This window comes from Panthera uncia (genome assembly GCF_023721935.1).
Source record: "Panthera uncia isolate 11264 chromosome C1 unlocalized genomic scaffold, Puncia_PCG_1.0 HiC_scaffold_4, whole genome shotgun sequence".
NCBI lineage: Eukaryota > Metazoa > Chordata > Mammalia > Carnivora > Felidae > Panthera > Panthera uncia.
Window position 1 is genome coordinate 79,815,137 of NW_026057585.1, and position 24,686 is coordinate 79,839,822.

The following is a 24,686-nucleotide window of genomic DNA, read 5'->3' on the forward strand; positions in this document are numbered from 1 at the left end:
CAACCAGTAGAATAGCATTTCTATTTAAGCCCTGGAATCAAAGTTCTTACTGAAGAACCCTTAACAGTGTCAATAATAATGAAAATGTCGATGGTGATGATGATGATGGCAGCTACCATTTATTGTTTGTTAAGTACAAGGCATGGTTCCAACTGTTTACATGGATTAACTCACCCAATACAGCAACCTGCAAGATGGCATTATTGTTCCAGTTTATAATTGAGCCTGAAGCCTGAGGTCCTGTAATTTGCTCAATCACACAACTAGGAAGCTGAAGTTCTTGGGCATCACAGTATAGAGGCTGACTTTCTTTCCATCTTATGTTCATAAGGAGCCTTCTAGAAAAGCTACCCTTAAAAAAAAAGAGAGACATGGGGCGCCTGGGTGGCTCATGGTTGGTTCATGGTTGGTAAGGTGACCGACTTCAGCTCAGGTCATGATCTCACTGTCCGTGAGTTCGAGCCCAGGCTGGAAAGAGCCTGCATTGGGCTCTGTGCTGACAGCTTGGAGCCTGGAGCCTGCTTCAGATTCTGTGTCTCCCTCACTTTCTGTCCCCCCACGCCCCACTCATGCTTGTGCTCTCTCTCTCTCTCTCTCTCTCTGTCTCTCTCAAAAATGAATAAACATTAGAAACAATTTTTTCTAAAAAGAGACAAAAATTTAGACAGGTAAAATGGACCATGGTTCTTTTAAAGAGGGATTTTTAAGTGTAACTATGATCTGTGACCAATGATGAGAAATAACTTATGGGATCCTCACAATTTGAGGTAAAAGGAATTGTTCTCCAAATCCCAAATTGGCTTCGCAACCTTGCCGGTTGACACATGCTTACTGTTTGCTAAATATTGCCCTCAGTGCTGTACGGACACTCGATTTAATCCATATAACCGCCCCATAGGGATATATGATCTCATTTTACTGGTAAGGAAATTCAGGCCCAAAAGATGACACAATTTGCTCCAGAATACACAGCTAGTGTGTGGCCTGGTTGGAACTTGAACCCACGTCTTCCTAACAAAAAAAGGTCCTATGCTGTTAACCAATATGCTATAGGTACCTTGTCAGCCATGTGGCTGATGTGTAAATATGACCTTGCCACCGAACGGGCATCCTGTAAACTACAGCCTGTGGACTAAACCCAGCCCACCACCGTATTTGGTAACTAGTGTTTTATTGGCACACGGCCACATACCACTTATGACTTGTCTGCGGCTGCTTTTGCGGGAGCAGAACCGAGTAGTCGTGGCGGAGACCGTATGCCTGCAAAGCCTAAAATACTTGCTATCTGGTCCTTTTCAGAAAGGACCAATCCCTGCCATAGGAGATGCAGGCATGAAGATGCCCCGTCTTAGAACAATGGGACTAAAGCTGCCTGGGTCTAGACACACTCATGCTTATGCCTCAGTCCCATCTGCACCTGCATAACATGGCTTACCCATACGTTCCTTCCAAGAGAAATCAAATCCTTCTTTTTCCTCTTCACATGCTTCAACCAAGGAGCATCACCTTGTTACAGAAACTCTTTTTTTTTTTAATGTTTATTTATTTCAAGAGAGAGAGAGAGAGCGCGCGCACGTGTGGGGTAGGGGCAGAGAAGTGGGGGACAGAGGATCTGAAGCAGGCTCTGCGCTGACAGCAGAGAGCCTGATGGAGGGCTCGAACTCACGACCCACGAGATCCTGACGCGAGCCGAAGTCAGAAGCTTAACCAACTAAACCACCCAGGCACCCCCAGAAACTCCTGATACAGTCTGGTTTCTATAAGTTATGAAGAAAACAATGAGGTTTCAAAAAAAGTCTATTTAAATTTATGTGGCTCTGTTTCACAATGAAATCATTCTATTTTGATTGCTTGGGCTATGTGATCCATTTTAATTTCTCATCCTTCATTTCTGTCTTTGTTAGCAGCCATTTATTTACTTTGGTTTCTAGAGACACTGAAGGAGGCCACATGCGGAGGATTGGGGAGAGAGAGGGAACTTTTTGAGGAGATTTGAGCTGAATCCATTTGGACTGCTTCCAATGTATCAGTAGCCTCAGACAGCTGCCAGAGGCATAATGAGACTGGTGTAAATCAGGATACTTATGTTAATGCAGCAGCTCAGAGGTATAAGGCGGTCTCCCCCAGGTCCCCTAAGTCTAGAGAGCCTGAACACTTTGCTATTATTGACTTAGACCTCGGTCAGAGAAGCAACTATAGAGAGGCAGAGCCAGAGCAAAGGAACACCATCACCCACTCAGCCGGCCTTTCAGACTCTGTACACAAGCCACTATAGGAATAATAATACCAGCAGCCTTTGTGGGGCAGACTAGACCTCTCATTTCCTGTCAGTCTCCGATTCCATTAGGAAAAGCTCCTACCCCACTTTACCCCAAGGGCTTTAGGGTCAGGATTTGGAGAGCTCTGTTTTTAGTATCTTTCTCCTCCACTTCCCTCGAAACTCTGCCACAGCTGTAATCCGCAGCAAATGGATTTCCCTGACCCTGGGGACAAAGGCCTAGTGTTCCCTAGACTTGGTGGCTCCTGGCAGGGCAGAACCATCAGTATTTCTCCAGCTGCTGGTCTCAGGCCCTGTGGGCGGCGGAGACCTGTAATAAGATCACTATCCAAGCCTAGTCCGTTTGGCATGTCATTCAAAGCGGCCCCTTGCGGTCGGGAGAGGAGAACTGACTAAAGTAGGAATCACAGCCTTCAGAGCTTGGGCTCACCTAAAACCACACAGTGAGCTGGAACCCAAAGCAAAACAGTCTTCCGGTTCTGGATATTGGTCATCAATCAGACTTGGCTGTGGTTCACAGTGGGTGTCCATAAGGATGGTGGCCTTGGGGAAGAAATAAGGAACTAGTTAGAAGGAGGAGAAGGGAGGAAATCAGAGTAGGAATTAAACGGAAATTGAATAGGGGTGTAGAAGGTGCTGAAAGCTTAGATGCTATGAAAGTTTAAAGGTTCAGATTTTCTAATATGAGGCCTCAGGGTTGGGGGCATATAATGAGAGTCCACAGATCCCTTATTGCGACTCCAGATGCCTCGTTTGCATCCCACAGACCAGAGCTTTGAGGCAGAGAGAAGTCAGGAGTGGGTAAACACTGAAAGCTTGGGTTCAAAAAGAGGAACTCTATTAGAAAAAGTGGGAATGCTAACATATCGGTCCACGCTTTCTAATTCCACTGTTTCTCTCCGACACGAGTTCCCTTCTACCAGGAGACCATTGAGAAAGTGACATATGGCAAGACCCTAGCTTCTGATTTCTCCTCAGGGTCAAACTCCAACCCTCTGATTGAGTAAATCCCCACCACCACGAGTCTAGTAGGTTTCTGGGTGTTCCTTCCTTGTCCATGCTACTGGAGGAGAGTCAAAGGAGCCATAACTCCTTGAGTGAGCCACTTCCCTGAAAACTGGGCTTCAGTTTTTACATAGCAAAAACAAGGGAGATTATGGTCGTGTCTGATTTCTTAAACTGGTTGGTGGGTACATGTGCATATTATCTTTTATGTATGTATTAGAGAGGGACGGATTATTTTGTAAATATAAAACATGTAATAGACATAAATAATCAAGAGTTTAAATTCAGTGATCTCAGTTCCTTTCTACTTCTGAAAGTCTAGTATGCTCTGAGAGGGGCTTTGCCCAATGCCACTGAATAATGGCCCAAGGTGAGACTATAGGCAGAGTCTCAGAGGTGTAATGGGAAGAGCTCAGGCCCAGTTTTGAATCCTAGTTCAGTGATGACCTTAGATAAGTTACTTAGATACGTTCCTCACTGACAAAATTGGGAGAATAAAACCTACACCATAAGGGAGGTCATGAGTATATGTAAAGTATCGCTTGGGGCGCCTGGGTAGCTCAGTCAGTTAAGCATCCGATTCTTGATCTCGGCTCAGGTCATGATGTCACAGTTCATGAGATCGAGCCCAACATCGGGCTCCACGCTGTCAGTGCAAAGCCTGCTTGGGATTCTCTCTCCCTCTCTCTCTGTCCCTCCCCCTCTCATGCCCTTGTTCTCTCTCTCTCTCTCTCTCTCTCTCTCTCTCTCTCTCAGAAAATAAAAAATAAACTTAAAAGATATAAAGCATTTCTTATATTGCTGACATGTAGTAGGTGCTCAATAAATAACCATAGTAGTATGGACACTCTTGGTGGCAGGTGCAGAAATTAAATCACCAGTGGTGTATGTTTTAAACTAGTTTGGGAGAATTCTTTGAATGCAGTAGAAATTAAGCTGAGCTTTCAAATGAGAAGTAGGGCCAAGTGTGGTGCCTTTCAAAGAGTTCTATTTAACATTTATTGAATGAAACATCAGGTCTATATGGGAAAATATGATATGACCCCTGTTCTCCAGGAGTTCAGAGTTCAGTGGGGAAGACAGACACAAAAGCAAATCACTTTCTTGCAATACTACATTATGAGTGCTAGGAAAGAGGTAAGCACACAAAGTGTTGTGGGGAAGCCATCCAACTGGATGGCTTAATGGAAGATGTCAGGACCTAGATCGAAGGAAGCAAGAGAAGTGTTGCTTTGAGGTTGCATTGAGTGAGCGTTTCACAGGGGAGACTCAAGTTGTTTTGAAGATCAAGTTGGTTAATTGCAAAATGGAAGAGAGGCATTTCGGGGGAAGGGAATAGCATGAGTAAAACTACATTAGTAAACAGGGAACAAGGCATCCAAACCTTCAAGTTGTTTGGCATATGCTGGGTGAGAGTGTAGTGTGGAAAAAGGGTGGGAAATGAGGCCAGGGAGGCAGGCAGGGTCAATTCGTGGAGGGTTGATCTGCCATACTCAGAAGCTTGCTGGGGAAGTCGTGTGGGCCCAAGAACAGAAGTGACTCAACAAATGGTGCAGGGACAACAGGAATGTCCACATGCAAAAGAATGAAGTTGGGAAAACCAGTTTGGTGGTTCCTCAAAAAGCTACACATAGAATTGCCATATGGTCCAGCAATTCCATTCCTACATAATTCCCAAAAGCATTGAAAGCAGGGATTCAAACATCAATGTTCATAGCAGTGTTGTTCACAGTAGCCAAAATGTGGAAACCACCCAAGTGTCCATGAACAGATGAATGGATAAAATGTGTTTACATATAACGGAATTCAGCCAGAAAAGGACACACACTACAACAGGGATGAACCTTGAAAACGTTGTGCTACATGAAATAAGCCAGACGCAAAAGGACAAACGTATGATTCCACTTACATGAGATATCTAGACTAGACCAATTCATAGACACAGAAAGTAGATTAGAGGTTACCAGGAGCTGGACAGGGGGAAGAGGAGAATGAGGAGTTCCTGCTAAAATACTGACAGAGTTTCTGTTTGGGGTGGTAAGAAGTTCTGGCGGTAGATGGTGCCAATGACTTCCCAACATAGTGAATGGCAAATTTGATGTCATGTGTTTTTTACCACGGCTTAAAAAATGAAAACGAAATAATGTTGTGCCCTTACCTCATGCTATATACAAAAGTTAACTCAAAATGGATCGAAGGCCTACATTAAGAACTACAACTATAAAACCCTTTGAAGAAAATTTAGGCGTCAATCTCCATAACTTTGGATTAGGCCGTGGTTTCTTAGATATGGCAGCCACCAAGAAATAAATGAATGAATGAATGAATGAATGAATGAATGAATATATAAATAAATAAATGGGACTTCATCAAAATTAAAGAACAGAAGAAATCCTGAGCACGTTGTATTTGGTGAAAGAGATCAGAGCCCCCAGACAAGAGCAGTAGACTCGCATCATGGAATACAGGCATAGCTCTTTTCTTCTTCACAGGCACCGTGTTTTTTTTTTTTTTACAAATCGAAGGTTTGTGGAAACCCTGTGTCAAGGAGGTGTATTGGCTCCATTTTTCCAACAGCATTTGCTCACCTTGTGTCTCTCTGTCACATTTCGATAATTCTTGCGGTATTCCGAATGTTTTCATTATTATATTTGAACGACTGCAACCTCACGATAAAACTTTAACAGATGAAGAATTGATTCTTGTGGATGAGCAAAGAACACTGTTTCTTGAAATGGAATCTCCTCCTGGTAAAGATGCCGTGAAGATTGTTGAAATGACAACAAAGGCTTGAGAATAGTACATAAACGGAGTTGATAAAGCAGCAGCAGGGTTTAAGAGTCCTGAACTCCAATTTTGAAAGCAGTTCTACTGTGGGTAAAATGCCATCAAACAGCATCGCATGCTACAGAGAAATGGTTTGTGAAAGGAAGAGCCAATCGATGCAGCAAATTTCATCGTAGTCTTATCTTAAGAAATTGCCCCAGCCACTCCAGCCTTCACTAACCACCATCCTGACCAGGCAGCGGCCATAGACATCGAGGCGGGACCTGCCATCAGCAAAAAAGATTACAGCTCATTGAAAGCTCAGATGATGATTAGCATTTTTTAGCAATAAAGTATTGAAAACTAAAAAGGGGTTTTTTTTAAGTTTTATTTTTTTATTAAAAAAATTTTTTTTAATGTTTATGTTTGAGAGAGAGAGAGACAGTGTGAGCAGGGAGGGGCAGAGAGAGAGGGAGACAGAATCTGAAGCAGGCTCCAGGCTCTGAGCTGTCAACGCAGAGCCTGACTCAGGGCTCGAACTCATGAACCATGAAATCATGACCTGAGCCAAAGTCGGATGCTTAACTGACTGAGCCACCCAGGCGCCCCACATTAAAAAAAAATTTTTTTATGTTTATTTTTGAGAGCGAGAGAAGCCAGGAAGGGGCAGAGGGAGAAGAAGACAGAGGATCCGAAGCAGGCTCAGCATTGACAGCAGAGAGCCCGATGCAGGCCTGAATCCACAAACTTTGAGATCATGACTCGAGCTGAAGTTGGACGCTTCACTGACTAAGCCGCCCAGACACCCCTCAGTTTTTTTTAAGTTTATTTATTTATTTTGAGACACAGAAAGAGCACACATGAGCGAGTGTGAGCAGGGGAGGGACAGAGAGAGAGGGAGAGAGAGATCCCAATCAGGCTCCGTGCTGACATAAACCATGAGATCATGACCTGAGCCGAAATCGAAAGTCAGACTTTTAACTGACTGAGCCACCCAGGCGCCCAGCAATAAAGTATTTTTTAAGTAAGGTATATACATTATGTTCTTAGACGTACTGCTATTGCATACTTAATAGACACCTGTAGGGCATAAATATAACTTTTATGTGCACTGGGAAAACAAAAAAGTTCATCCCACTCCCTTTATTGTGCTATTCTTTGCATTGTGGTAGCCTGGAACCAAACCCACCATGTCTCTGAGGCATGCCTGTATAAGGTTAGAAAGTGAAATGGGGCCGAGAGATTAACTCACACACATACACCACCACCACCCCACCAGGGTGCCCAATTTTGCAGGTTAGGAAACTAAGAGAGAAAGACTGCCTTGCCCAACACCATACAGTGGCAACAGTGGGCAGGTTCCCAAAGCTGGCAGTAACCAACTTCTAATTCCATGCTCTGTCTCCTTTAGTACATTGCCTCTCCTAGAAGAACCGAGCCACTGGAGAAAGTCCAGAGGGATGGGCTGGGCACTGTCCATCTCACAGTCATGACTGTTTATCCAGCAGCAGCGTAGGTCTGGGCTTCATAAAGCCTGAAGTAAACCCTCCTCCGCTGTCCATCTATCCCACTGCACACATACCTTGCGCCTCACTCTTCTGAACACTAGCAAATATTGTCCCCATCACTCATTTGGAACTCGGCATACGGTAGCTAATAATATTTTTATCTTTGAATATGTATCTCCTGCCATATCTCTACCTAGCAGAGCTGCTTAGTCCAGAGTTAGTGGACAGGCTTCAAAAGATTCGTTAAGCTCTGCAATTGTAAGCACATTTTTGTGTTTGTGCATTTTTTTGTTTCTGGGGCAAAAGGCCTTAGGGTTCACCATTTCTGATATGCCTACAAAAGTGAAAACCTTAAAGTGAGGATCCACATCTTCTACCTCTTTTCTATCCCCGGTCCTTAGCAAGAGCACCCTGAATGTGGTAGATGTTCAGTAAATGTTCAGATTTGGGGGGAATTAGGAATTTGTTGATCACAGAAGGTTCTAGAAGTGACTGAGTAGAAGGGGGGATAGGGCAGTTTTATGCTGTGAAAGCGAGAAAGTGTGGGTTCTGGCAGCTCAACTGTCACTTCTCCTTTTAAGTGTTCCCTCATCTCCTAGGCAGTCTGTCTTTCCCTCCTCTGCTTTGCGTGAGTGAGTGAGAGAGAGCCAAAGAGGGAGCATACACTTGAAAGATAGCAGTAGCTATCAAAAGCCTGAGCTAGAACAGGGAGTGCCAGCCAGAGAGATGGAGGGAGAGGGCGGGTACACGCACTATCTAGAGCACGCCTTGAATGAAGGCAAGAGAATTTGCTGGATCAGGACGGGGTGGGGTGGGGGAGGGGAGGCTGTAGATCCTCAGACAGGAAGACCATGAGAAAGAAGAGAGAGAACTAGAGCACTGGAGGCAAGACAGGCAGCGGCAGAGTGAGGGCAGTCATGGGCAGGACAGGTGAGTGGGGTCAGGACACTGTTGGGAGAGAGCAGAGGTCAGGAACAGGGAGAGAGAGCTCATTACAGTAAAGCAGAGCAAACACTCAGGATGGATGGGACCTGGGTAAGTGAGAGAGGAGGGGGAGGGGGAGACGCATGCACACGTTCCAGATTGTCAGAGAGAAAGAGTCAAGAGCCAAAGCACAATCCAGGTGAGTGTGATCCTCCCCAGGGAGGAGGATGGGGCCAGCACCAGGAAGCACAGATATGACAGAGGATAGGGACAGGGGAGCAGGAACAAGAATGGGAAAACCGAAAAGCCAGGGGTTGGGGACAAAAATTAATGAGACAGAAAAGGCCAGGTGGAGGCGATGGGGGCAGAAGCCAAGAATGCAAGAATGAAGAGAGAAGGGAAAGGCTTGTTTAGCAGCAGAAGGAAGGAGACAGGCAGGCAAGAGAGTTCAGGAAGCGCGTTGTGTCTGTGTCCCCATGTTGCTAAGTCTCCCTCCCCAGCATGGGGAGCAGTTGCTGTCCTCGCCTGTGCAGTGTTTCCATACAGGAGGGTCTTTAGAATTTTGTCCTGTTTTATTTCTCAACAAGGATCGAGTACACTCTGTGCACGAGATCTGCCCTAGCTGCTGCAAAAGGAAGACAAAATAGAGCTGAGGCTTGATCATTTGGGATGTGTAGATTACCCTATCCTTAATTTGCTGTGGCTGCTGCCATCTTCTCAGTTTATGTTTTATGGTTATGAGTTCTTCCACCGAGACCTCCTAGAGCGGAATGCAAGTAGGAACTGAAACCCAATTCTGGTCAACGCTTTGGGAAAGGGAGGTGAGGCATCTAACTAAAAGAAGACTTTGGGATTCTATGGGATCTTCCATGTTTGAACAGAACTCTGATTTGTGGGTGGTGATCCTTGAAATTTCAAGTGAGCCTCATCTCTACAACTAGTTTGTCAGTTTCCGCAAGATCAGAATTATGCCTTCTACTCCTTTCTATGCAGCCTACCTGTCCCTCCTTAGAACATAAGATGGGGGGGGGGGTAGCTGAGCAGAGCACTGGAAATACTTGTTGACTCTGTGGTTTCAGTGATTCCCGCATTGTTGTTTTCATTATAAGAATCCTTGACAAGTGATGGCCATAATGAGGCCCAGAACTGAGTGTAGCTCTGGACAAAGGGAACTCATGGACAAGGGCCCTGCCCTGTGGCACTAAATACAGACATGCAGGGGCACCGGGGTGGCTTAGTCAGTTAAGCATCCAACTCTCGGTTTCGGCTCAGGTCATGATCTCACAGTTTTGTGAGTTTGAGCCCCGTGTCGGGCTCTGTACTGACAATGTGGAGCCTGCTTGGGATTATCTTTCTCCCTCTCTCTCTGCTCCTACCCCATTCACGCTGTCTCTGTTTCTCTAATAAATAAATAAACTTAAAAAAAGAAAAGAAAAGAAAAGAAGAGAAAAGAAAAGAAAAGAAAAGACATACAAACATTAGGGAAAATCACTGCTCAAGGACCCAGGTCCTGAGTGCTGTTTGCAGGTTGCTGTCCTGCCTTGGAAGCCACAGGCCTCCGAACTTCAACTTGCTGCCTGCCAACTGGGAGTGGCCTGGATTTCCTTACCCCCACATCCCTGCCTTTTAGCCTTCACCCGCACTTTGTTCAGCTCACTGTGAAACCCACCCAGTCAGAAGTTGACAGCCTCCAAACTGAGCAGCCCTGGGAAGAAGACAACAGGACATTAATGACAATTTTAGTTTTTTGTACTAATCAATGCTCTTGTTAGTGTGAAAAATCATATTATTTCTTCCATTTATGAAACTGGCATACTCTGCAAGCAGAGAATTCAGTGTTTGTGATGGGATGATGAGTGTTGTTTTTAGATACAGGAAAGAATAGGCAGAAGGAAAAGTTCATATATAGAAATGAGAATTTTAGGAATAGCATGAAAGAAGAAAGAGGGGAACTCGACCGCAGATCTGGGTCTGCCTTCCCCACCACCCCTCCTTCCCTCCGAGGCCCCCATCCCCCAACACATGCTTCAAGGGGATGTGTAGATTTCCCGTTCTGAATCCAGATCACAGGGTGGTCCCTGAGGGAATTTCTGGCACTCTTTAGTGACTGGGATAGAAGGTTCCAGGAGGCTGTGCCAGTTCCACCTTGGAAGGGGATTGCTCTATTGGAACCGGACTGGGGACAGTTTTAATAACCACAACAACAGCCAATGTTGTGGAGCATGGAGTATTTGCCTGACACTCTACTAAGCACTTTGTGTCATTATTTTACTTTGTCCTCCTAACCAATTCGTGTATTCTTACATCTGACAGATTGAGACAGAAGGTTGGAGAAGTGTGATTTGCCAGCGTTTCCCTTCGAGTAAGCGGCAGAGCCAGGACTCAAACCCAAGTCTTTCCGGTCCCAAGGCCTGCAGTTTTAACCACACTGCCTAATGTAGTGCCATGCTCAGTGTTAGATCAGAGAGCACTCACTAAATACTTCATCAAGAAAACAGAGACTCCAAACACACTGGCAGCTCTTCTGGCCTTGAAAGACAAAACCAAATAAACACTTCGGCTTATTTTATTGCCTCCTGATCCGTCTCTTTCTCCCTCTGTTCTCTCCAGACCTTTAATCCCATTTCTTCCACTGATCAGCTATACACATACAGACAGATAATAAGTGCTGTGCTGCTCAGTTTCTCCATCCCAAAGGTGAAGAGGTAGATGCGGGGGGGGGGGGGGGGGGGGACGGGGTGAGAGATGACCCCTAAGATGACCGCCAGGAAGGCCATTGTAGGAAATCGACCTCTGTGCAGATTTCAGCCCCTCCAGCAGAAGGAGGGAGTGCCAGGTCATACACTTCATACACAGGCAGATCCGATTTCAAATCTCACCTGGCAAACCACACCTGGCCGTGTCCTTCCGCGGGCAGGCGTGTCTCAGGCCTCATCACCCTGGGCTGATGGAAAGCCAGTGAGTATGTGTGTGACCTATAGGAAGCATCTGGTTGACATTTCACTTCTGCCTCTTTGCTCCCAGCATCCGCCTGCTCTTCTGCCCTCAGAGCTCGCTGACCGTGCCAGCCCGCAGGCCATGGAGAATGAGCTGCCAGTCCCCCATACGTCCAGCAGTGCCAGTGTCGCCAGCAGTGCCAACAGCGGCTGCAGCAGTGGCAGCAGTGGTGGGAGTGGCCGCCCTGCCGGGCCCCAGATTTCTGTGTACAGCAGCATTCCTGACCGGCAGACCGTGCAGGTAAGATTCCGGCTGATCTAGAGATTGTATTCCTCGATCATGTTGGGGTTAGCTGGGAGGACGTGTTGGCATGGTCTGGGGAATAAATGGGCATGGGAGGTAGAGTGGGCATCGGGGAGTGTGTTCAGGGATATATGTTGAGGCACAGTTAGAGGAGATGTGACGTGAGATGGGTCCAATCAAGGAGCTTTGGGGAGAGTGGGAGAACTTCTCAGACCTGGAAAATCCCTGTCTCACCTGGTGATTCAGATCCCAGAGTGCTATTTGGGATGATAGGCAGGTGAAAGTGTAAAGGGGGTGTGGGGGTGGGGACAAGTAAAAATAACAAGCAGGAGAAATGATTGGGAGCTGCTCAGCCACAACCTCGACCCACTATCTGAAGGACCGTCGCCCCGTAACAAAACTTAAGTGTCTGCGAGGACAAAAAGGAACCCCAAGGAAATCTCCCTAAAGCAGCAGTTTGCAAAGTGTCTCCCGGGTGATGTGTGCCACAAGGCCTCCCGGGTGATGACACATGGCTCCAAACGCAGTCGTGCCCACGCATCGCCATCTGCTTTGGTACCCGCGCTGCGAGGATCACGGCAGGCCTATCTTCTCCTCCAGCTGAAAATGGTTATCAAGCACACTTCCATGGTCGAGAAGACTGAGGCTCAGAGAAGGTAGTAACTCGTCCGGGTCAAGACGAAAAACAGCACAGTGTTTGAGGTTCCCAGATAAGACAGACGGAAAAGAGCGTGTACAGCTGACAAGTGTTTACTCCAAGTAACTTTGCTCATCCAGCATGGATGTACCAGACCAGTGACCTCATCCTGCCTTGGCCCTGGGCGCAGATTAGAGAGTGGAGGAGGGCCCGCAGCAGACTGTGAGAGTGTCTGAAGACACCATCAGAGACTCTGGAATCTTTCCTCTCCCGGTTACCTGCCTCCCACGGAATAAAAGCACATTTCCCACACCCATCCTTGCCGCCCCCCACACTAGCCTCCTCCCGGCCCCTCCGATCACGAGTGTTTGAGAACAGTTCCCAGCATCCCACGTCGGGACGTGCCATCCTCCCAGCCCTCATCCCATCCCCGGGTACAAGGAATATGGGGTTTCTGCTCCGGCAGATGGAATCACCCGCGGTCGTGTTGCGTACCCAAGCCAAACCGTTCAGCGTCCCTGCCGTTTCCACTCCCTGACACCAACCCTCTGGTGAGGAAGAGCCACAGTATCTCTCCGCTGCTGCTGCTGCCTGGACTGCAGGGGGTCCAGGAGATCAGGAGTCCAAGGAAAATAGAGAGGCATAGGTGAAAGGGAGAAGAGGAAGGAATTCTGGGAGAGGACAAGGAATAAACAGAACTGAGGGGAGAGAATGCTGAAGGAGAGTGGGACCTGAAGAGTTGAGATGGGGTGGGGGAAATCAGGAGACCCCAGAGCCCATGAAGAATCCGCGATTATCAGCCTGGTTTTACAGTACCCCAAATCTGAGCCCACGAATGGTTTTGTCCTAGAGCCACTGACCCTAAAATCCACGCTGAGCCAGGGAGAGCCAGAGTGGATGCTTGCCAGTTGGGGGCAGGAGCCAGGGTTGGGGGAAGCCCCATGGCCAGGGAGTTAGCAGAGTTAAGGGTAGCAAGAGGGCCGAAGCCTGGCCAGGACCCCCGTGGAGCATCAGGCAGCAAGAGATGGCAGGAGGGTGACCAGGTAAGGAGGAAGGAGGAGAAATGTCCCTGGGGCTTAGGAGAAGAAGACAGAAGATCTCAGGGCTGGAGGAAAGACATTCCCTTTTCTCTGTTCCTGGGGGAGAGGGGAGGCTTTGGGGGGCTGGGAGTGAAGAGCAGGGAGCGGGATCAAAGGCAGCCTTTGTCATTTCCTAGAGACGGTGGCAGGAAAGAGGAGCAGCAGTAAAGCCAGGTGATGGTGATGGTGGTCAGAAAGAGGGACCGATGGGGAGGGGGAAAGAATACAAGAGAAATGTGTCATCCCTGTGGCTCTGGTCTGCTCTCCAAGACCAAGGGGACCTTCTCAGGGACGGATAGGACTTTCCAGGCAGCTAGGGGCAGACCCTGGGAGGCAGCCCCAGCCGGGAGGCTGTTGCCCTTGTTTTCATTTGGCTAGCCGTGTTGCTAATGCTGGAATAGGCCCCCCTTCGGACCTGCCTCTCTCTCCCCTACCCGCTTCCCTTCTCTCTGCTTTATTGGGCTTCGGTTCCCCTGCTGTCACCATCCAGTGTCCCAGTCACCCAGATCTGAGGGTGGGGAATGACTGGGAGGGGGGCTGCCGAACAAGCCGGGCACGGGACACAGTGTCACCGGAGGCTTACAGGACCCCCTATCTCCCTGTGCCGCACTCCCCCCCACCCCGCCCCACTACCCAGAGCTGGTCAGAGCATCACTGTGCTGCTCTGACTTTCCCCAAGGGGGCTGAAGCAGGAGCAGGTGGATTGGAGAGGAGCACAGGAGCCCAAGATGTGCAGGACAGACAGACGAGGCAGAGGAGTGTAAAGTCCAAAAGGCAGTTGCCTTCCCGCCTCCCTAGGGCAAGGGGCTAGGCCCCAGGGTTGTCCTCTGACAAGGCCTCGTCATGGAAGGGGCGGGTCCGCAGCGAGCAGGTTGACGGCGTCCCCGCGGCTCTCCCCTCCCAGGTGATCCAGCAGGCGCTGCACAGGCAGCCCAGCACGGCGGCTCAGTACCTGCAGCAGATGTACGCGGCCCAGCAGCAGCACCTCATGCTGCAGACGGCAGCGCTCCAGCAGCAGCACCTCAGCAGCGCCCAGCTCCAGAGCCTGGCGGCTGTGCAGCAGGTGAGAGCGGGCCTGGCGGGTGGCAGAAGCGAGAGGGAGGGGTAGCAGGTGCCGCACGCGCTTCCCCGGGGCCTTCTCTTCCCCTGGCGAGTAGACAGGATGGTCATGCTCCTTTGCCCAAGAGAGGGTCCGGCACCTTCCCCAAGTTCACCCGGGCCCGTGAGTGCAGGGGTAGAACTCTCTGGCCGCAGGTAGAAGGGCTGGGGGGACCCCTCCTCCCCGCACCACCACACCACCGGGAGGGGCCGAGGGTCCACGGGGTTGTTCACAAGAGAAGGCCGTGACCCACCCAGCTTCCTGTCTGTCCTTGGTGGCTGAGAGGAACTCATTCATTCATTCATTCCTTCATTCATTCAACAAGTTTTATGCACCTACCACAGTCCATGTCAGACACTGAATACTGTGCACCCCGTCTTCTCAGAGCTTAAAGCGGGGTGACAGCAAGTAAACAGAACCCCAGAGAGACCAGGAAACAGAATACCTAAGTCTCCGAGTTGTGATAAGCACTCCGAAAGAGGAGCAGCTCGCTCTGACTGAAGAACAAGGAGGTGCCCTGGATTGGGTGGCCAGGGAAGGCCCGTCTGCTGGGTGATGGGAAGCTGACCCTGGAAGAGTGAGAAGCCAGCCACAGGGAGGGGGGCAGGTTGGATGTGCCAGACAGCACATGCACGACTCTCTGGCAGAGTCCGGGAGCCCGATCTGATAGAGCCGGGTGGAGCAGAGGGCTTCAGAGACCTAGGAAGATGGGTAACAGTGATAGCTAACGATTTGAGTGCTTATGTTAAATGCTTTGCCTCGTTTAATCCTTTCCGCAATGCCACAAAGTAGATTCTGTTATTATCCCCACTTTATAAAGAGGAAACTGAGGCCCGTGCTTAAGGTCACACACAGATGAGGTAGAATGGGGGTTTGACCCTAGGCGTTTGACAACTGACCGCTGTCCTATAGTACTTCCTAAAGTCCTTCCTTTGAGAGCTCGGGGACTGATTGGGGGAGATCTGGGACTCTAGCGATACAAACTGTTCTTTTCTAGGCAAGCCTGGTGGCCAACAGACAAGGGAGCACTTCAGGCAGCAATGTGTCTGCACAGGCCCCAGCCCAGTCATCCTCGGTGAGTAGGTTGGGGAGCCGCAGGTAGAGCCCATAGCTCTGGGACCAGGTCCTTCCTCCTTGCCCCAGATGCTTGAAGGCTCCCAGCCCCAGGTGGTAAATCCCTAGCCGTGTGCAGTCATGGCTGGAATCTATTACTCTTGCCAGAAAAAGAAGCATTTGCCTCTTTCTAACCCTTCAGTAAGTCTCTGTCCTCTTTCATGCCGGTGTCCAGGCTCTGTGTTTACAGTTCAGTCTCTCCCCCGTTGGGCCCTCCCTGCAGCTCCACATGTAGGCCAGAGATGGGGCAGTGCTGAGGGGCCCAGGGACCAGAGATGGTCCTAGAGAAGGCCGAATCCACCAAGGAACAGAAGACGGGGAAAGAAATGGATGAGGGAGGCACAGAGGTTACCAACAGAACTTCCTGTTTCCCACTGTGTGTGTCTCTCCCATCAGATCAATCTGGCAGCCTCCCCAGCAGCGGCCCAGCTCATCAACCGGGCACAGAGTGTCAACTCAGCGACAGCCTCAGGCATCGCCCAGCAGGCCGTGCTCTTGGGTAACACGTCTTCTCCGGCCCTGACTGCAAGCCAAGCGCAGATGTATCTAAGGGCACAGATGGTGAGTACCCAGCCTGGGCCACGGCTCAGGTGGGCTGGAAGGACAAAGGCAGACAAGTTGGGAACTAGGAGGCTAGAGAGGTGGGTGGGAAGGAGCACCAAGGGACAGGCAGCAAGAAGTAAGGGGTGGAATAAATAAGAGGGTGCCTGGAAGGCTGAGTGGGAGCTTTGGTACAGGCTCAGTGACCCAAGGACAGGTGGGGTTCCCGGCTGAAATAGAGAAGGTTGCCCATGATGCCTCCTTTCCTTCCCTAATTGTCTTCTTCTCAGAAACTGCTCCCCCAAATTAATTAGGGTAGAAAATGCAGGGGCTCATGCCCAGATGGCCAGTACACTTGGTCACTTAAGATAAGCAAACGCACAGACATCCAGGTACTGTACAGAAATGGGGTCTTGGCCCCTGTGGCCATCCTTGTAGGGACTGGCCACCGCTAGCTCAAGAGCCAAAGGTGTATTCCAGCCCAAGTCATGAAAGTGGCATTCAGCTCCAGGACATGCTGCTGCCTCCACTGCTCTCCCACCTGGGACCCCATGCCCATCAGGTCACTCTATCACTCATTAATTCAGCTTGTTTGAATGTGTAGAATGTGCTCAGGACGGTATCAGCCCTGGACGTGCATACCTAGAATCTGTCCTTTATGCCTGTCCCTAAGGGATGCAAAGGTCCTTAGGAACCTTATGGGTTCCTAACATTTAGAAGAATTTCCAGGGAAAACAGCAGCATGCTCCCCAGGAGGCGATAACTTCCAGCTCTGTGTTGAGCTCAGATCACAGACTCTGATCTCGTGTCTCCCATCCTGAAGATTTCTCCCTTCAGCTCCTTGACATGCCCTCCTGAAGACGATACAGTCCTACCTGCGCCCCCCCTCCCACCTCCACCACCACTACCACTTTGCTTCTGTGACCAGAACTTGACGCTTGGAGCTTTCTGGTCCTGACCCAGCACTTCCTTTCTTGACTCTGAGTTCATTGTTTGTGGATGTTCCATTCCCAGGGAATAGCTTCATAGACACACAGTATACGGAACAACCTTCTATTTCCTAGGGAACGGGACGGCCACAGTGTGACACTGCCCAAACCTGCCCTTGTCTTCAGTTTACTCATTCCCTTGTCCTCCTCACCTGCCCCAGCTGGAGTCCTAAAGCCTGTCTGCCTCCGTCCCCAAAGCAGGGCACGCAGGCACAGAGGAGTAGACATCGACATGCCTCTCGGAGGTCTGGGGAAAGCAGCCTGTGGGACACCAGCACGTCCACATGGGCACCAAGCTAGGCTCGCGGGGTGGAAGTGTCATTCAGAGAGCACCAGGTAGCCTGTACCCCACGGAAGGAGAGGCAGACATGAGTATGGCTCTGGGCGCCCTGGTTCCTCTACCACTGTTGTCCCTGCACACCCCCTACCAGAATCTAAATTTGCCTACAGACTGAGAAAAGAACACATCTAATTTGATCCCTCGTGCAGGGGAGTCCTGTTCTGGCCCAGACATGGAGTCAGGAGTGGGTTAGACCTGGAAAGAGGTCCTAGGGCATCTGTGTGCACCCTAGGTCCCTGCTCCCCAGGATGCTGTGGAGAGAATGACTTCAGGGTGTCCCGGGAATGTCGGCCCCTCTAGGATGAGCTCCTCATGAGCCGCTCCAGAGGCTTCTGGAGTAAACCCGACCTGCATCCCCAGACTGGCTCTCCTCCACCCTCCCCTTCACTGCCCAGCCTGGATCAGGACTCTACAAGCCTCTTGAGACTTTCAGGTGGCCCCCTTTGGACTCTTTCCCTGTCCTGCCTCCCTGTTTCCCCATATCTGCTCCCTGGCTGAACCGTCCTGTCCTGTGGCTGAGCCCACATTGGGCAGGTAAAAGGCGCCTCGTTTCCTGTGATTCCAGGCCCAGCCAGGTAACCTGGTGCAGGTAGCTAGGAGCCTAGGCGGCACTGTTCCTTTGTCCCCTCAGCTCATCTTCACGCCCACGGCCACCGTCGCTACTGTGCAGCCTGAGCTCGGCACTGGCTCCCCCGCCCGGCCCCCCACCCCCGCCCAGGTGAGGATTCCATGCTGGTGGGAGGGCAGGGGGGTGGGCACCTCCGTAGAGGGGTACTGAGACTGGGTATGGGCACAAGGCCTGGAGGAGCTTGGACTCTGGAAAGGTTGGGATCTTCTAGGAAAGCCGGGGGGAGACAGGACATCCCGATGCTCCCAGACTTTACTCCTTAATGAATTCCCTGTTGAGAAGGCCTCAGCCACCCTTGGCTCTGTTCTATTCCCTCACAAACATAGATCAGGAGTCAGAGCACAGCATACTGAGGCAAACATGGCTGCCAGTAATGGGTGGTCATTGCTAGCTTTCTACCTGACACCCTCCCCAGTATATCTTCTGCGTTGCTTTTCAAGTGGAAAATCCCACTCTGGTTATACACGCTAGCACCTCTAGTTTGGGGGAAGATGGCATGGAAGAGGGAGCAAAGATAAGTCCTGGGTCCCCACCTTCTGCTGGGAGCACACAGATACTGCTGTGGCTGTAAAGATTCTATGGGCAGTGGGGCAGAACCCCCCACCCCCACCCCAGCTACAGAATTGGAGAGCGCTTGGTAGCCGAGATCATCAGATTTGTCAGAGCAAGTCTGGCACAGCCTCCGTGCGTCCAGCAGAGGGCACCAGGGGCCAGGTTGAGTAAGCGCACGAATCCTGGCGTAAACCTTATTTATTCTGAGGACAAGATAATCCTTTGCCTGGTGGCTGTGCTGGTCAATTAACTTTCACTTTTGCCCTGGCCTTTTTGAGTGTGGGAAGCCCCATGCCCCGCTGTAGCTGGGAATTCTTTCTAAATGCAATGCATCCCATCCTGATAGTTTGGGGGAGGAGAGGAGGTAACAAGGGAGAGAGAGCCCGCCCCAGCCTAGACAGTCATCCCTTCTCAGAATTCCATTTCTTCTGCCGGTGGATGCAATCACTAGCACTCTTTCTTGTCCCCTTTAGAAACTCTACCTGCTCCTGGTTCCTTTTTCAGCCCCTAACTCATTTTCTCTCTTTCTCTCCGATTTTACAACCCACTATCCTGTATAGCCATTCCTAGGTCCATCCCTAACTCCTTCCCTGTCTTAACTGTGTATTGCCGTTGTTCCTACCCACCTTCTCTGGACTCCTATAGACCCCTCTTTTCCAGGTACAGAACTTGACCCTCCGAACACAGCAGACACCAGCTGCAGCAGCCTCGGGCCCTACCCCCACTCAGCCTGTCCTGCCCAGCTTGGCCCTGAAACCCACGCCAGGTGGTAGCCAGCCTCTGCCTACCCCGTCACAAGGCAGAAACACCGCTCAGGGTTCCCCCGCAGGTGCCAAGCCTGGCATAAGTGACAGTGTGATGGAGCCACTCAAGAAAGGAGATGGTAACAACGGTGTGCCAGGGAGCATGGAGGGCCGGGCTGGGCTCAGTCGGATGGTGCCCGCTGTGGCTACCCACCCCCTCGTCGCACCAGGTAAGGCCTCCAGGAACAAGGATCCTATCCCTGAAAACTCAGGAGCACTATGGGGTAGGGGAAAACTTCCAAACGTTCCTTTTTTCCCATGGACGTGCTAAGATACCAGCCCCATGTCTCTCTTGCCTCTTCCAATCTTGAGAAGTTCACCGGTTCCTGGTTCTGTACCAGGCCTCCTTCTAGCTTGAGAGAAGGAAGCCACATCATTTGGAATAAATGAGTCCTTCGCGATGGGCTTGAAGGTGGTGAATCTCGGAGCACACAATCATAGCTCTCAGCCGTGAGAGAGCGGAGGTTGGCAGCCGGACTATTTTGAAATTCTCTAAGTGTCAGCAAAAAGGACAGGGGCCAGCCAGATGCACGTAAGAACCACTCAGGGAGATGAGGAAGTGTGGGAAGTTGATTTTCTCATCATTCAACAGACATTTGTTGACTAATCTCTGCCAGTTACGTTGCCAGTTCTGGACGTGCAGAGATAAATGAGACTCAGGCCCTGCCCTCCGGGGAGGGCCCTGTCTGGGTGGTAGACGAGCGCTGTGAAGTACAGTGTGGTAAGCGCCGTCATATCCGTGAGCTCTGGATACGCGGGAGCACAGGGGAGCCATCTAGCTCTGGAGAGGGGATCCCAAAAGGCTTGCCAATGAGGGCGACACTTGAGAACAAAAAAAAAAATCTAGAAGATTAAAAAACAACAACAACAAAAACCAGATTACTTGTGAGGCAGAATCTGTGGGGGGTTGGGGGATGACTCAGCATTCCCTGAGGCTAGACTTCTCTCCCTGCCTGCTAACAGACTCCCAGCCTTGCCTACCGTAGGCAGTCTTTCTTTAGAAAAGCTGCAGAGAGGGGCACCTGGGGGGCTCAGTCGGTTAAGCGTTAGACTTCGGCTCAGAACATGATCTTGTGGTTGTGGGTTCGAGCCCCATGTCGGGTTCTGTGCTGACGGCTCAGAGCCTGGAGCCTCCTTCGGATTCTGTGTCTCCCTCTCTCTCTGCCCCTCCCCTGCTTGCACTCTGTCTCTCTCTCTCTCAAAAATAAATAAAGATTTATTTAAAAATTTAATAAATAAATAAACATGAAAAAAATTTTTTTTAATTTTAAAAAAAAGAAAAGAAAAGCTGCAGAGAGCCTAGACTTACCAGTCTAGGGAATCAGACCAAGCTGTTAGACCATGGAAGTACATATGGTGAGAGACCACATGGCTTTGCATTAAAAAGAGAATCACCCTGGTCACACCCCTGAGGTAACCAGTGACCCTTTGTCCTCATCCAGACCACTTTACCGTCCAATCTCACCTGCATTTTTTTCTTTCTTGAGAACCTATGTATGCTGGTTACTGGATTAACCAAGATGGTCAAAATACACATCCTTACCTAAGCGAGTGTGCAGTCAAAAGGAGGGAGCCAGATATATAAGCAAATCCGTTCCATTTCATAAATTCTATTATAGAGTAAGTCCAAGGTAAGTATGGGCACACATGGCCAGCTCACTGCCGGGAGGATGGGCCAGAGATCCTGTCCCTCGGAGAAAATGGCACATGAGTCTTGAAGCATGAGTAGTTCACCCTACAGACAAAGTCGGGGGAGGTATTTAAGACAGAGGAAAGCACAAGTCCAATGTCATGATAGTGAGCAAGGCAGAATCTGAGCTAAAGTCCTTTATTTACCTTTTTGAGGTTTCAAGGACAAATGGTTGGTTAATCTCTGCCTTCTGACAGTCACTGCTAAGCTGAGGAAGGCAGCCCCCAACCAAGGCCTCACTGCCCTGTGATTCCAGATGTTTCTCACTGGCTGGCATTGCTTTCTTCAGAGGTTAGTCCAGCCTCTTCTTACAGAGAAACAAACTAGGCTCAAAGGGTAAAGCCTGGAGATCTTATAATGAGTTGACAGCAGCTTGGACTAGGGCAAGGACCCCAAATCACCACTTCACCCTTCCCATTCAAACTACAAACTCTACTTCCTGAGAACCCCATTCCCACCCAAGCCAAAATGTAGCCTCTCCCCAGATCTAAGCCAGCCCCCTAGATTCTAAGGACCCTTCAAAAGCAAGGCCAGTTCTTGAGTTCTTCCTAAAGGTGCTAGGCAACCCCGGAATCTCAAGAAAACCGGGAAGAAACGGGACCAGCACTGGTAAAACATCTACTGTATACTAGATTATACACTAAGCATTTTTTTAAGTTCATTTATTTATTTTGAGAGAGAGGAAGACAGCGTGAGTGGGGGAGGGGCAGAGAGTGGGAGAGAGGATCCCAAGCAGGCTGTTCGATCTCATGAACCATGAGATCGTGATGTGAACCAAAACCAAGAGTCAGATGCTTAATCAACTGAGCCATCCAGGCACCCCCATACCCTAGGCATTTTTATGCACACCACCCCTTTTAACCTTCAAAAGAACCCAGTAAAGTAGCCATGTTTATCCATTTCGGGTAAGAAGACTAACCCAGAGAAGTTGCCCAAGAACTTACTACATAAGCCACTCAAGGTCACATAAGTAGTAAGTGGCAGAACCAGGAACCAATTCCGTGGCTGGCTTAGCCAGATTCTGCATTTTTTAAAAAATGTTTATTTATCTTTGAGAGAGACAGAAAATGAGCAAAGGAGGGGCAGAGAGAGAGGGAGACACAGAATCCGAAGCAGGCTCCAGGCTCCGAGGTGTCAGCACAGAACCCGACGTGGGGCTCGACCCCACAAACCATGAGATCGTGACCTGAGCCAAAGTTGGCCACCTAACCACTGAGCCACGTGGGCACCCCCAGATTCTGTATTCTTAATCATTAAGCCATATTTGCCTCTTTCATTTCTTATAGTAATTTGGGCCTTTCCTAGGCCTTTCCTGTACCTGATCCCAAGCTCACAGTCTGATGGTTCTAAATTCTGCAATTTACAGAGTCTAGTGAGAGGCTTTCTTCTCTTGAACCTTGTAAAGGTGAACACCAGTGAATTACAGGCTGAGGTCCAGGGCCTCAGGCATGGCCTGGGATTAGGGTTATGTGTGTATACGCAATACAGAGAGCAGTGGTTCCACAGAACTTTCCTATGGAGCAGCTGTGAGCCGTATCTAGACCACACAAATCGGTGGGCTTTGCATGGTTCCTGCCTCCTACCGGCCCCTCCCATTCTTTCTTTCTCCTTCTACCCCTTCCTCTCTGTAAGCCCTTGGTTCCACTGCCCCACCCCCACCTCCTAAATGGAAGGCAGTGGGGAGGGTTAGGATGCCCTGGATCCTCTCAGGGCCTCTGGAACAAAAAACAAGATGGAAATAATCCCTATGACCTGGTGGGGGCAGCCTGAAGCAGCACCTGCCCTGGGTCCTGGGTCCCCAGGCAGAGGTAACTTCTGGCCTCCTGCCCAGCCAACCCACTGCAAAGGAACGGAGGGATCAGAGCATGTGCGCATGCGTGTGTGTGTGTGTGTGTGTGTGTGTGTGTGTGTGTATGAGAGAGAGAGAGAGAGAGAAAAGGGGGGTGGTAGGTTTTGTTGGTTATTGGAGCATTTTCAAGCTGGCTGGCTGGTTGCCCCCAGGGAGAATAACCAGTGGAGACCTATGGTGAGGGGCAGTGGGGGATCATAGCGGAGAGGAATGTGTCCCCCTGGGGGCCGTGTCCTCCCAGAACAGGCAAATGCTATAGTCCCAGCTGGGACTGCTCCCACTGACAGCTGTTTGGGGGCAGAGCCCCTCCCCCATGGCTCCCTGCTGTTCCTGCTCCTGTCACCTTGGCAACCAGCTTCTTTAGGATCTGCAAATAGAAAAGGTCCCTTATGCCCTGAAAAGGGGTGGGTTGGTAGGTGGGGGGAGGGGAGTAAGGGGTGGAGAGCAGAGCCTAAGAGGTTGGGCTTTCTCGGAAATTCAAGGATGGAACCAGGGAGGGCAGAAGTGGGGCAGGCAGCAAGGTCCAGTAGGCCTGGCCTCCAGGGAAACCGAGTCCTGAGGGAGCTGGCCCACAGCAACTCACAGTAGGCTTGGTTCTTGGAGTCCTCATTCTAGGGGATAAACCCAGGACCTTGGGTGCACACTCAGGCCCAAAGGTGAGGAGAAAGTTGCTGACCAGGAGATAGATGCTGTGAAAAAAAGAGAACTGACAGATCGTGGAAAATTCTAGACCCTTTTCCCACAATTGTGCTCCAGATGCCAGGTCTTTGTTCTGTCTCCTCATCTCTCCTCAGGTCTCATCAGAGGAGAGAAAATTCTCTGCTGGGAAGGCCTGCCACATAGCGGCTTTGTTTCATCACAGAGAGGGGTTTGTGTCAGGGAATAGTGATTTCTGTCTGCAATAGGCCTGACAATGTGATGCTTGCTGATTCCAGGACTCTTGGGGACCCCATTTCTCTCCCACAGCAGCTGCCAAACTGTGAGGTAGACACTTTTACTTAGAGAATCCAATAAAAAACAAAATATACAAGTGGGCTCATTATCTAGCTGGAGTCAAAATTTGCAACAATTTGATGTTAAATATCGTGCAATCAGCCACGAAGGTCATTTCTACTATCCACTGTAGGACCAAATTTAGATTACCAAGAAGTTCCTCTTATGTCAGGAGAAAAAATCTAGAGGGTATCAGTGGAGGAGTTTTATAGTTTGCTTAACATACCTCATTGTGGGTGTGCACACATGTGCACGCTCACGTGTGTGTGTGGTAAGAGACAGAGACAGAGAGACAGAGACAGAGGAAGAGAGTACCAGCTGTGATACACAAAGGGCCTTGGAACTGTTGAGCCTTCCTTCTTTCCTGAAATCCTTCACCCCTAGGCTCCCGTCTGATTACTTCCATGGATTGTTGCCAGCAAATAGTAATACTTACCAGCTAATGAACAACGGTGTCCCAGGCACTGTACGAAATACCTCACCTACATACCTCATTTAATCCTAACGGTGATTATTCCATTCCCCAGATGAACAAGATATGGCTCAGAAAGACTAATTAACTGTCGTCCCCAAATAGTTTCTCTCTGTCTCTTTAATTGTTGAGTTCAGCTCAATAAATACTCATTTAGCACCTATTATGTGCCAAACATAAT

General features: G+C 49.7%; 1 protein-coding gene and 1 long non-coding RNA gene across 4 annotated transcripts in view; one reads left to right on the plus strand and one right to left on the minus strand.

The window, feature by feature from the left end:
* The window catches only part of PHC2 (polyhomeotic homolog 2), a 116,776-nt gene that overhangs the window by 51,414 nt on the left and 40,676 nt on the right, over positions 1 to 24,686 (plus strand). For 2 of the 3 annotated variants that reach the window (XM_049617539.1, XM_049617538.1), the window contains exons 2-7: positions 11,506 to 11,718; positions 14,342 to 14,500; positions 15,534 to 15,611; positions 16,046 to 16,210; positions 18,150 to 18,236; positions 19,359 to 19,671. In XM_049617539.1, coding sequence (XP_049473496.1) covers positions 11,560 to 11,718; positions 14,342 to 14,500; positions 15,534 to 15,611; positions 16,046 to 16,210; positions 18,150 to 18,236; positions 19,359 to 19,671 — 961 coding nt within the window. In that variant the 5' untranslated portion in view covers positions 11,506 to 11,559. Of the gene's footprint in view, positions 1 to 11,505; positions 11,719 to 14,341; positions 14,501 to 15,533; positions 15,612 to 16,045; positions 16,211 to 18,083; positions 18,237 to 19,358; positions 19,672 to 24,686 lie in introns of all 3 variants that reach the window. The other variant, XM_049617542.1, reaches the window with a different exon arrangement.
* Positions 21,096 to 22,809, minus strand: LOC125912797 (uncharacterized). The gene is made up of 2 exons (XR_007454836.1): positions 21,338 to 22,809; positions 21,096 to 21,236 (listed from the first exon to the last, which is right to left on the minus strand). It is a non-coding gene; the product is annotated as an uncharacterized LOC125912797 (long non-coding RNA).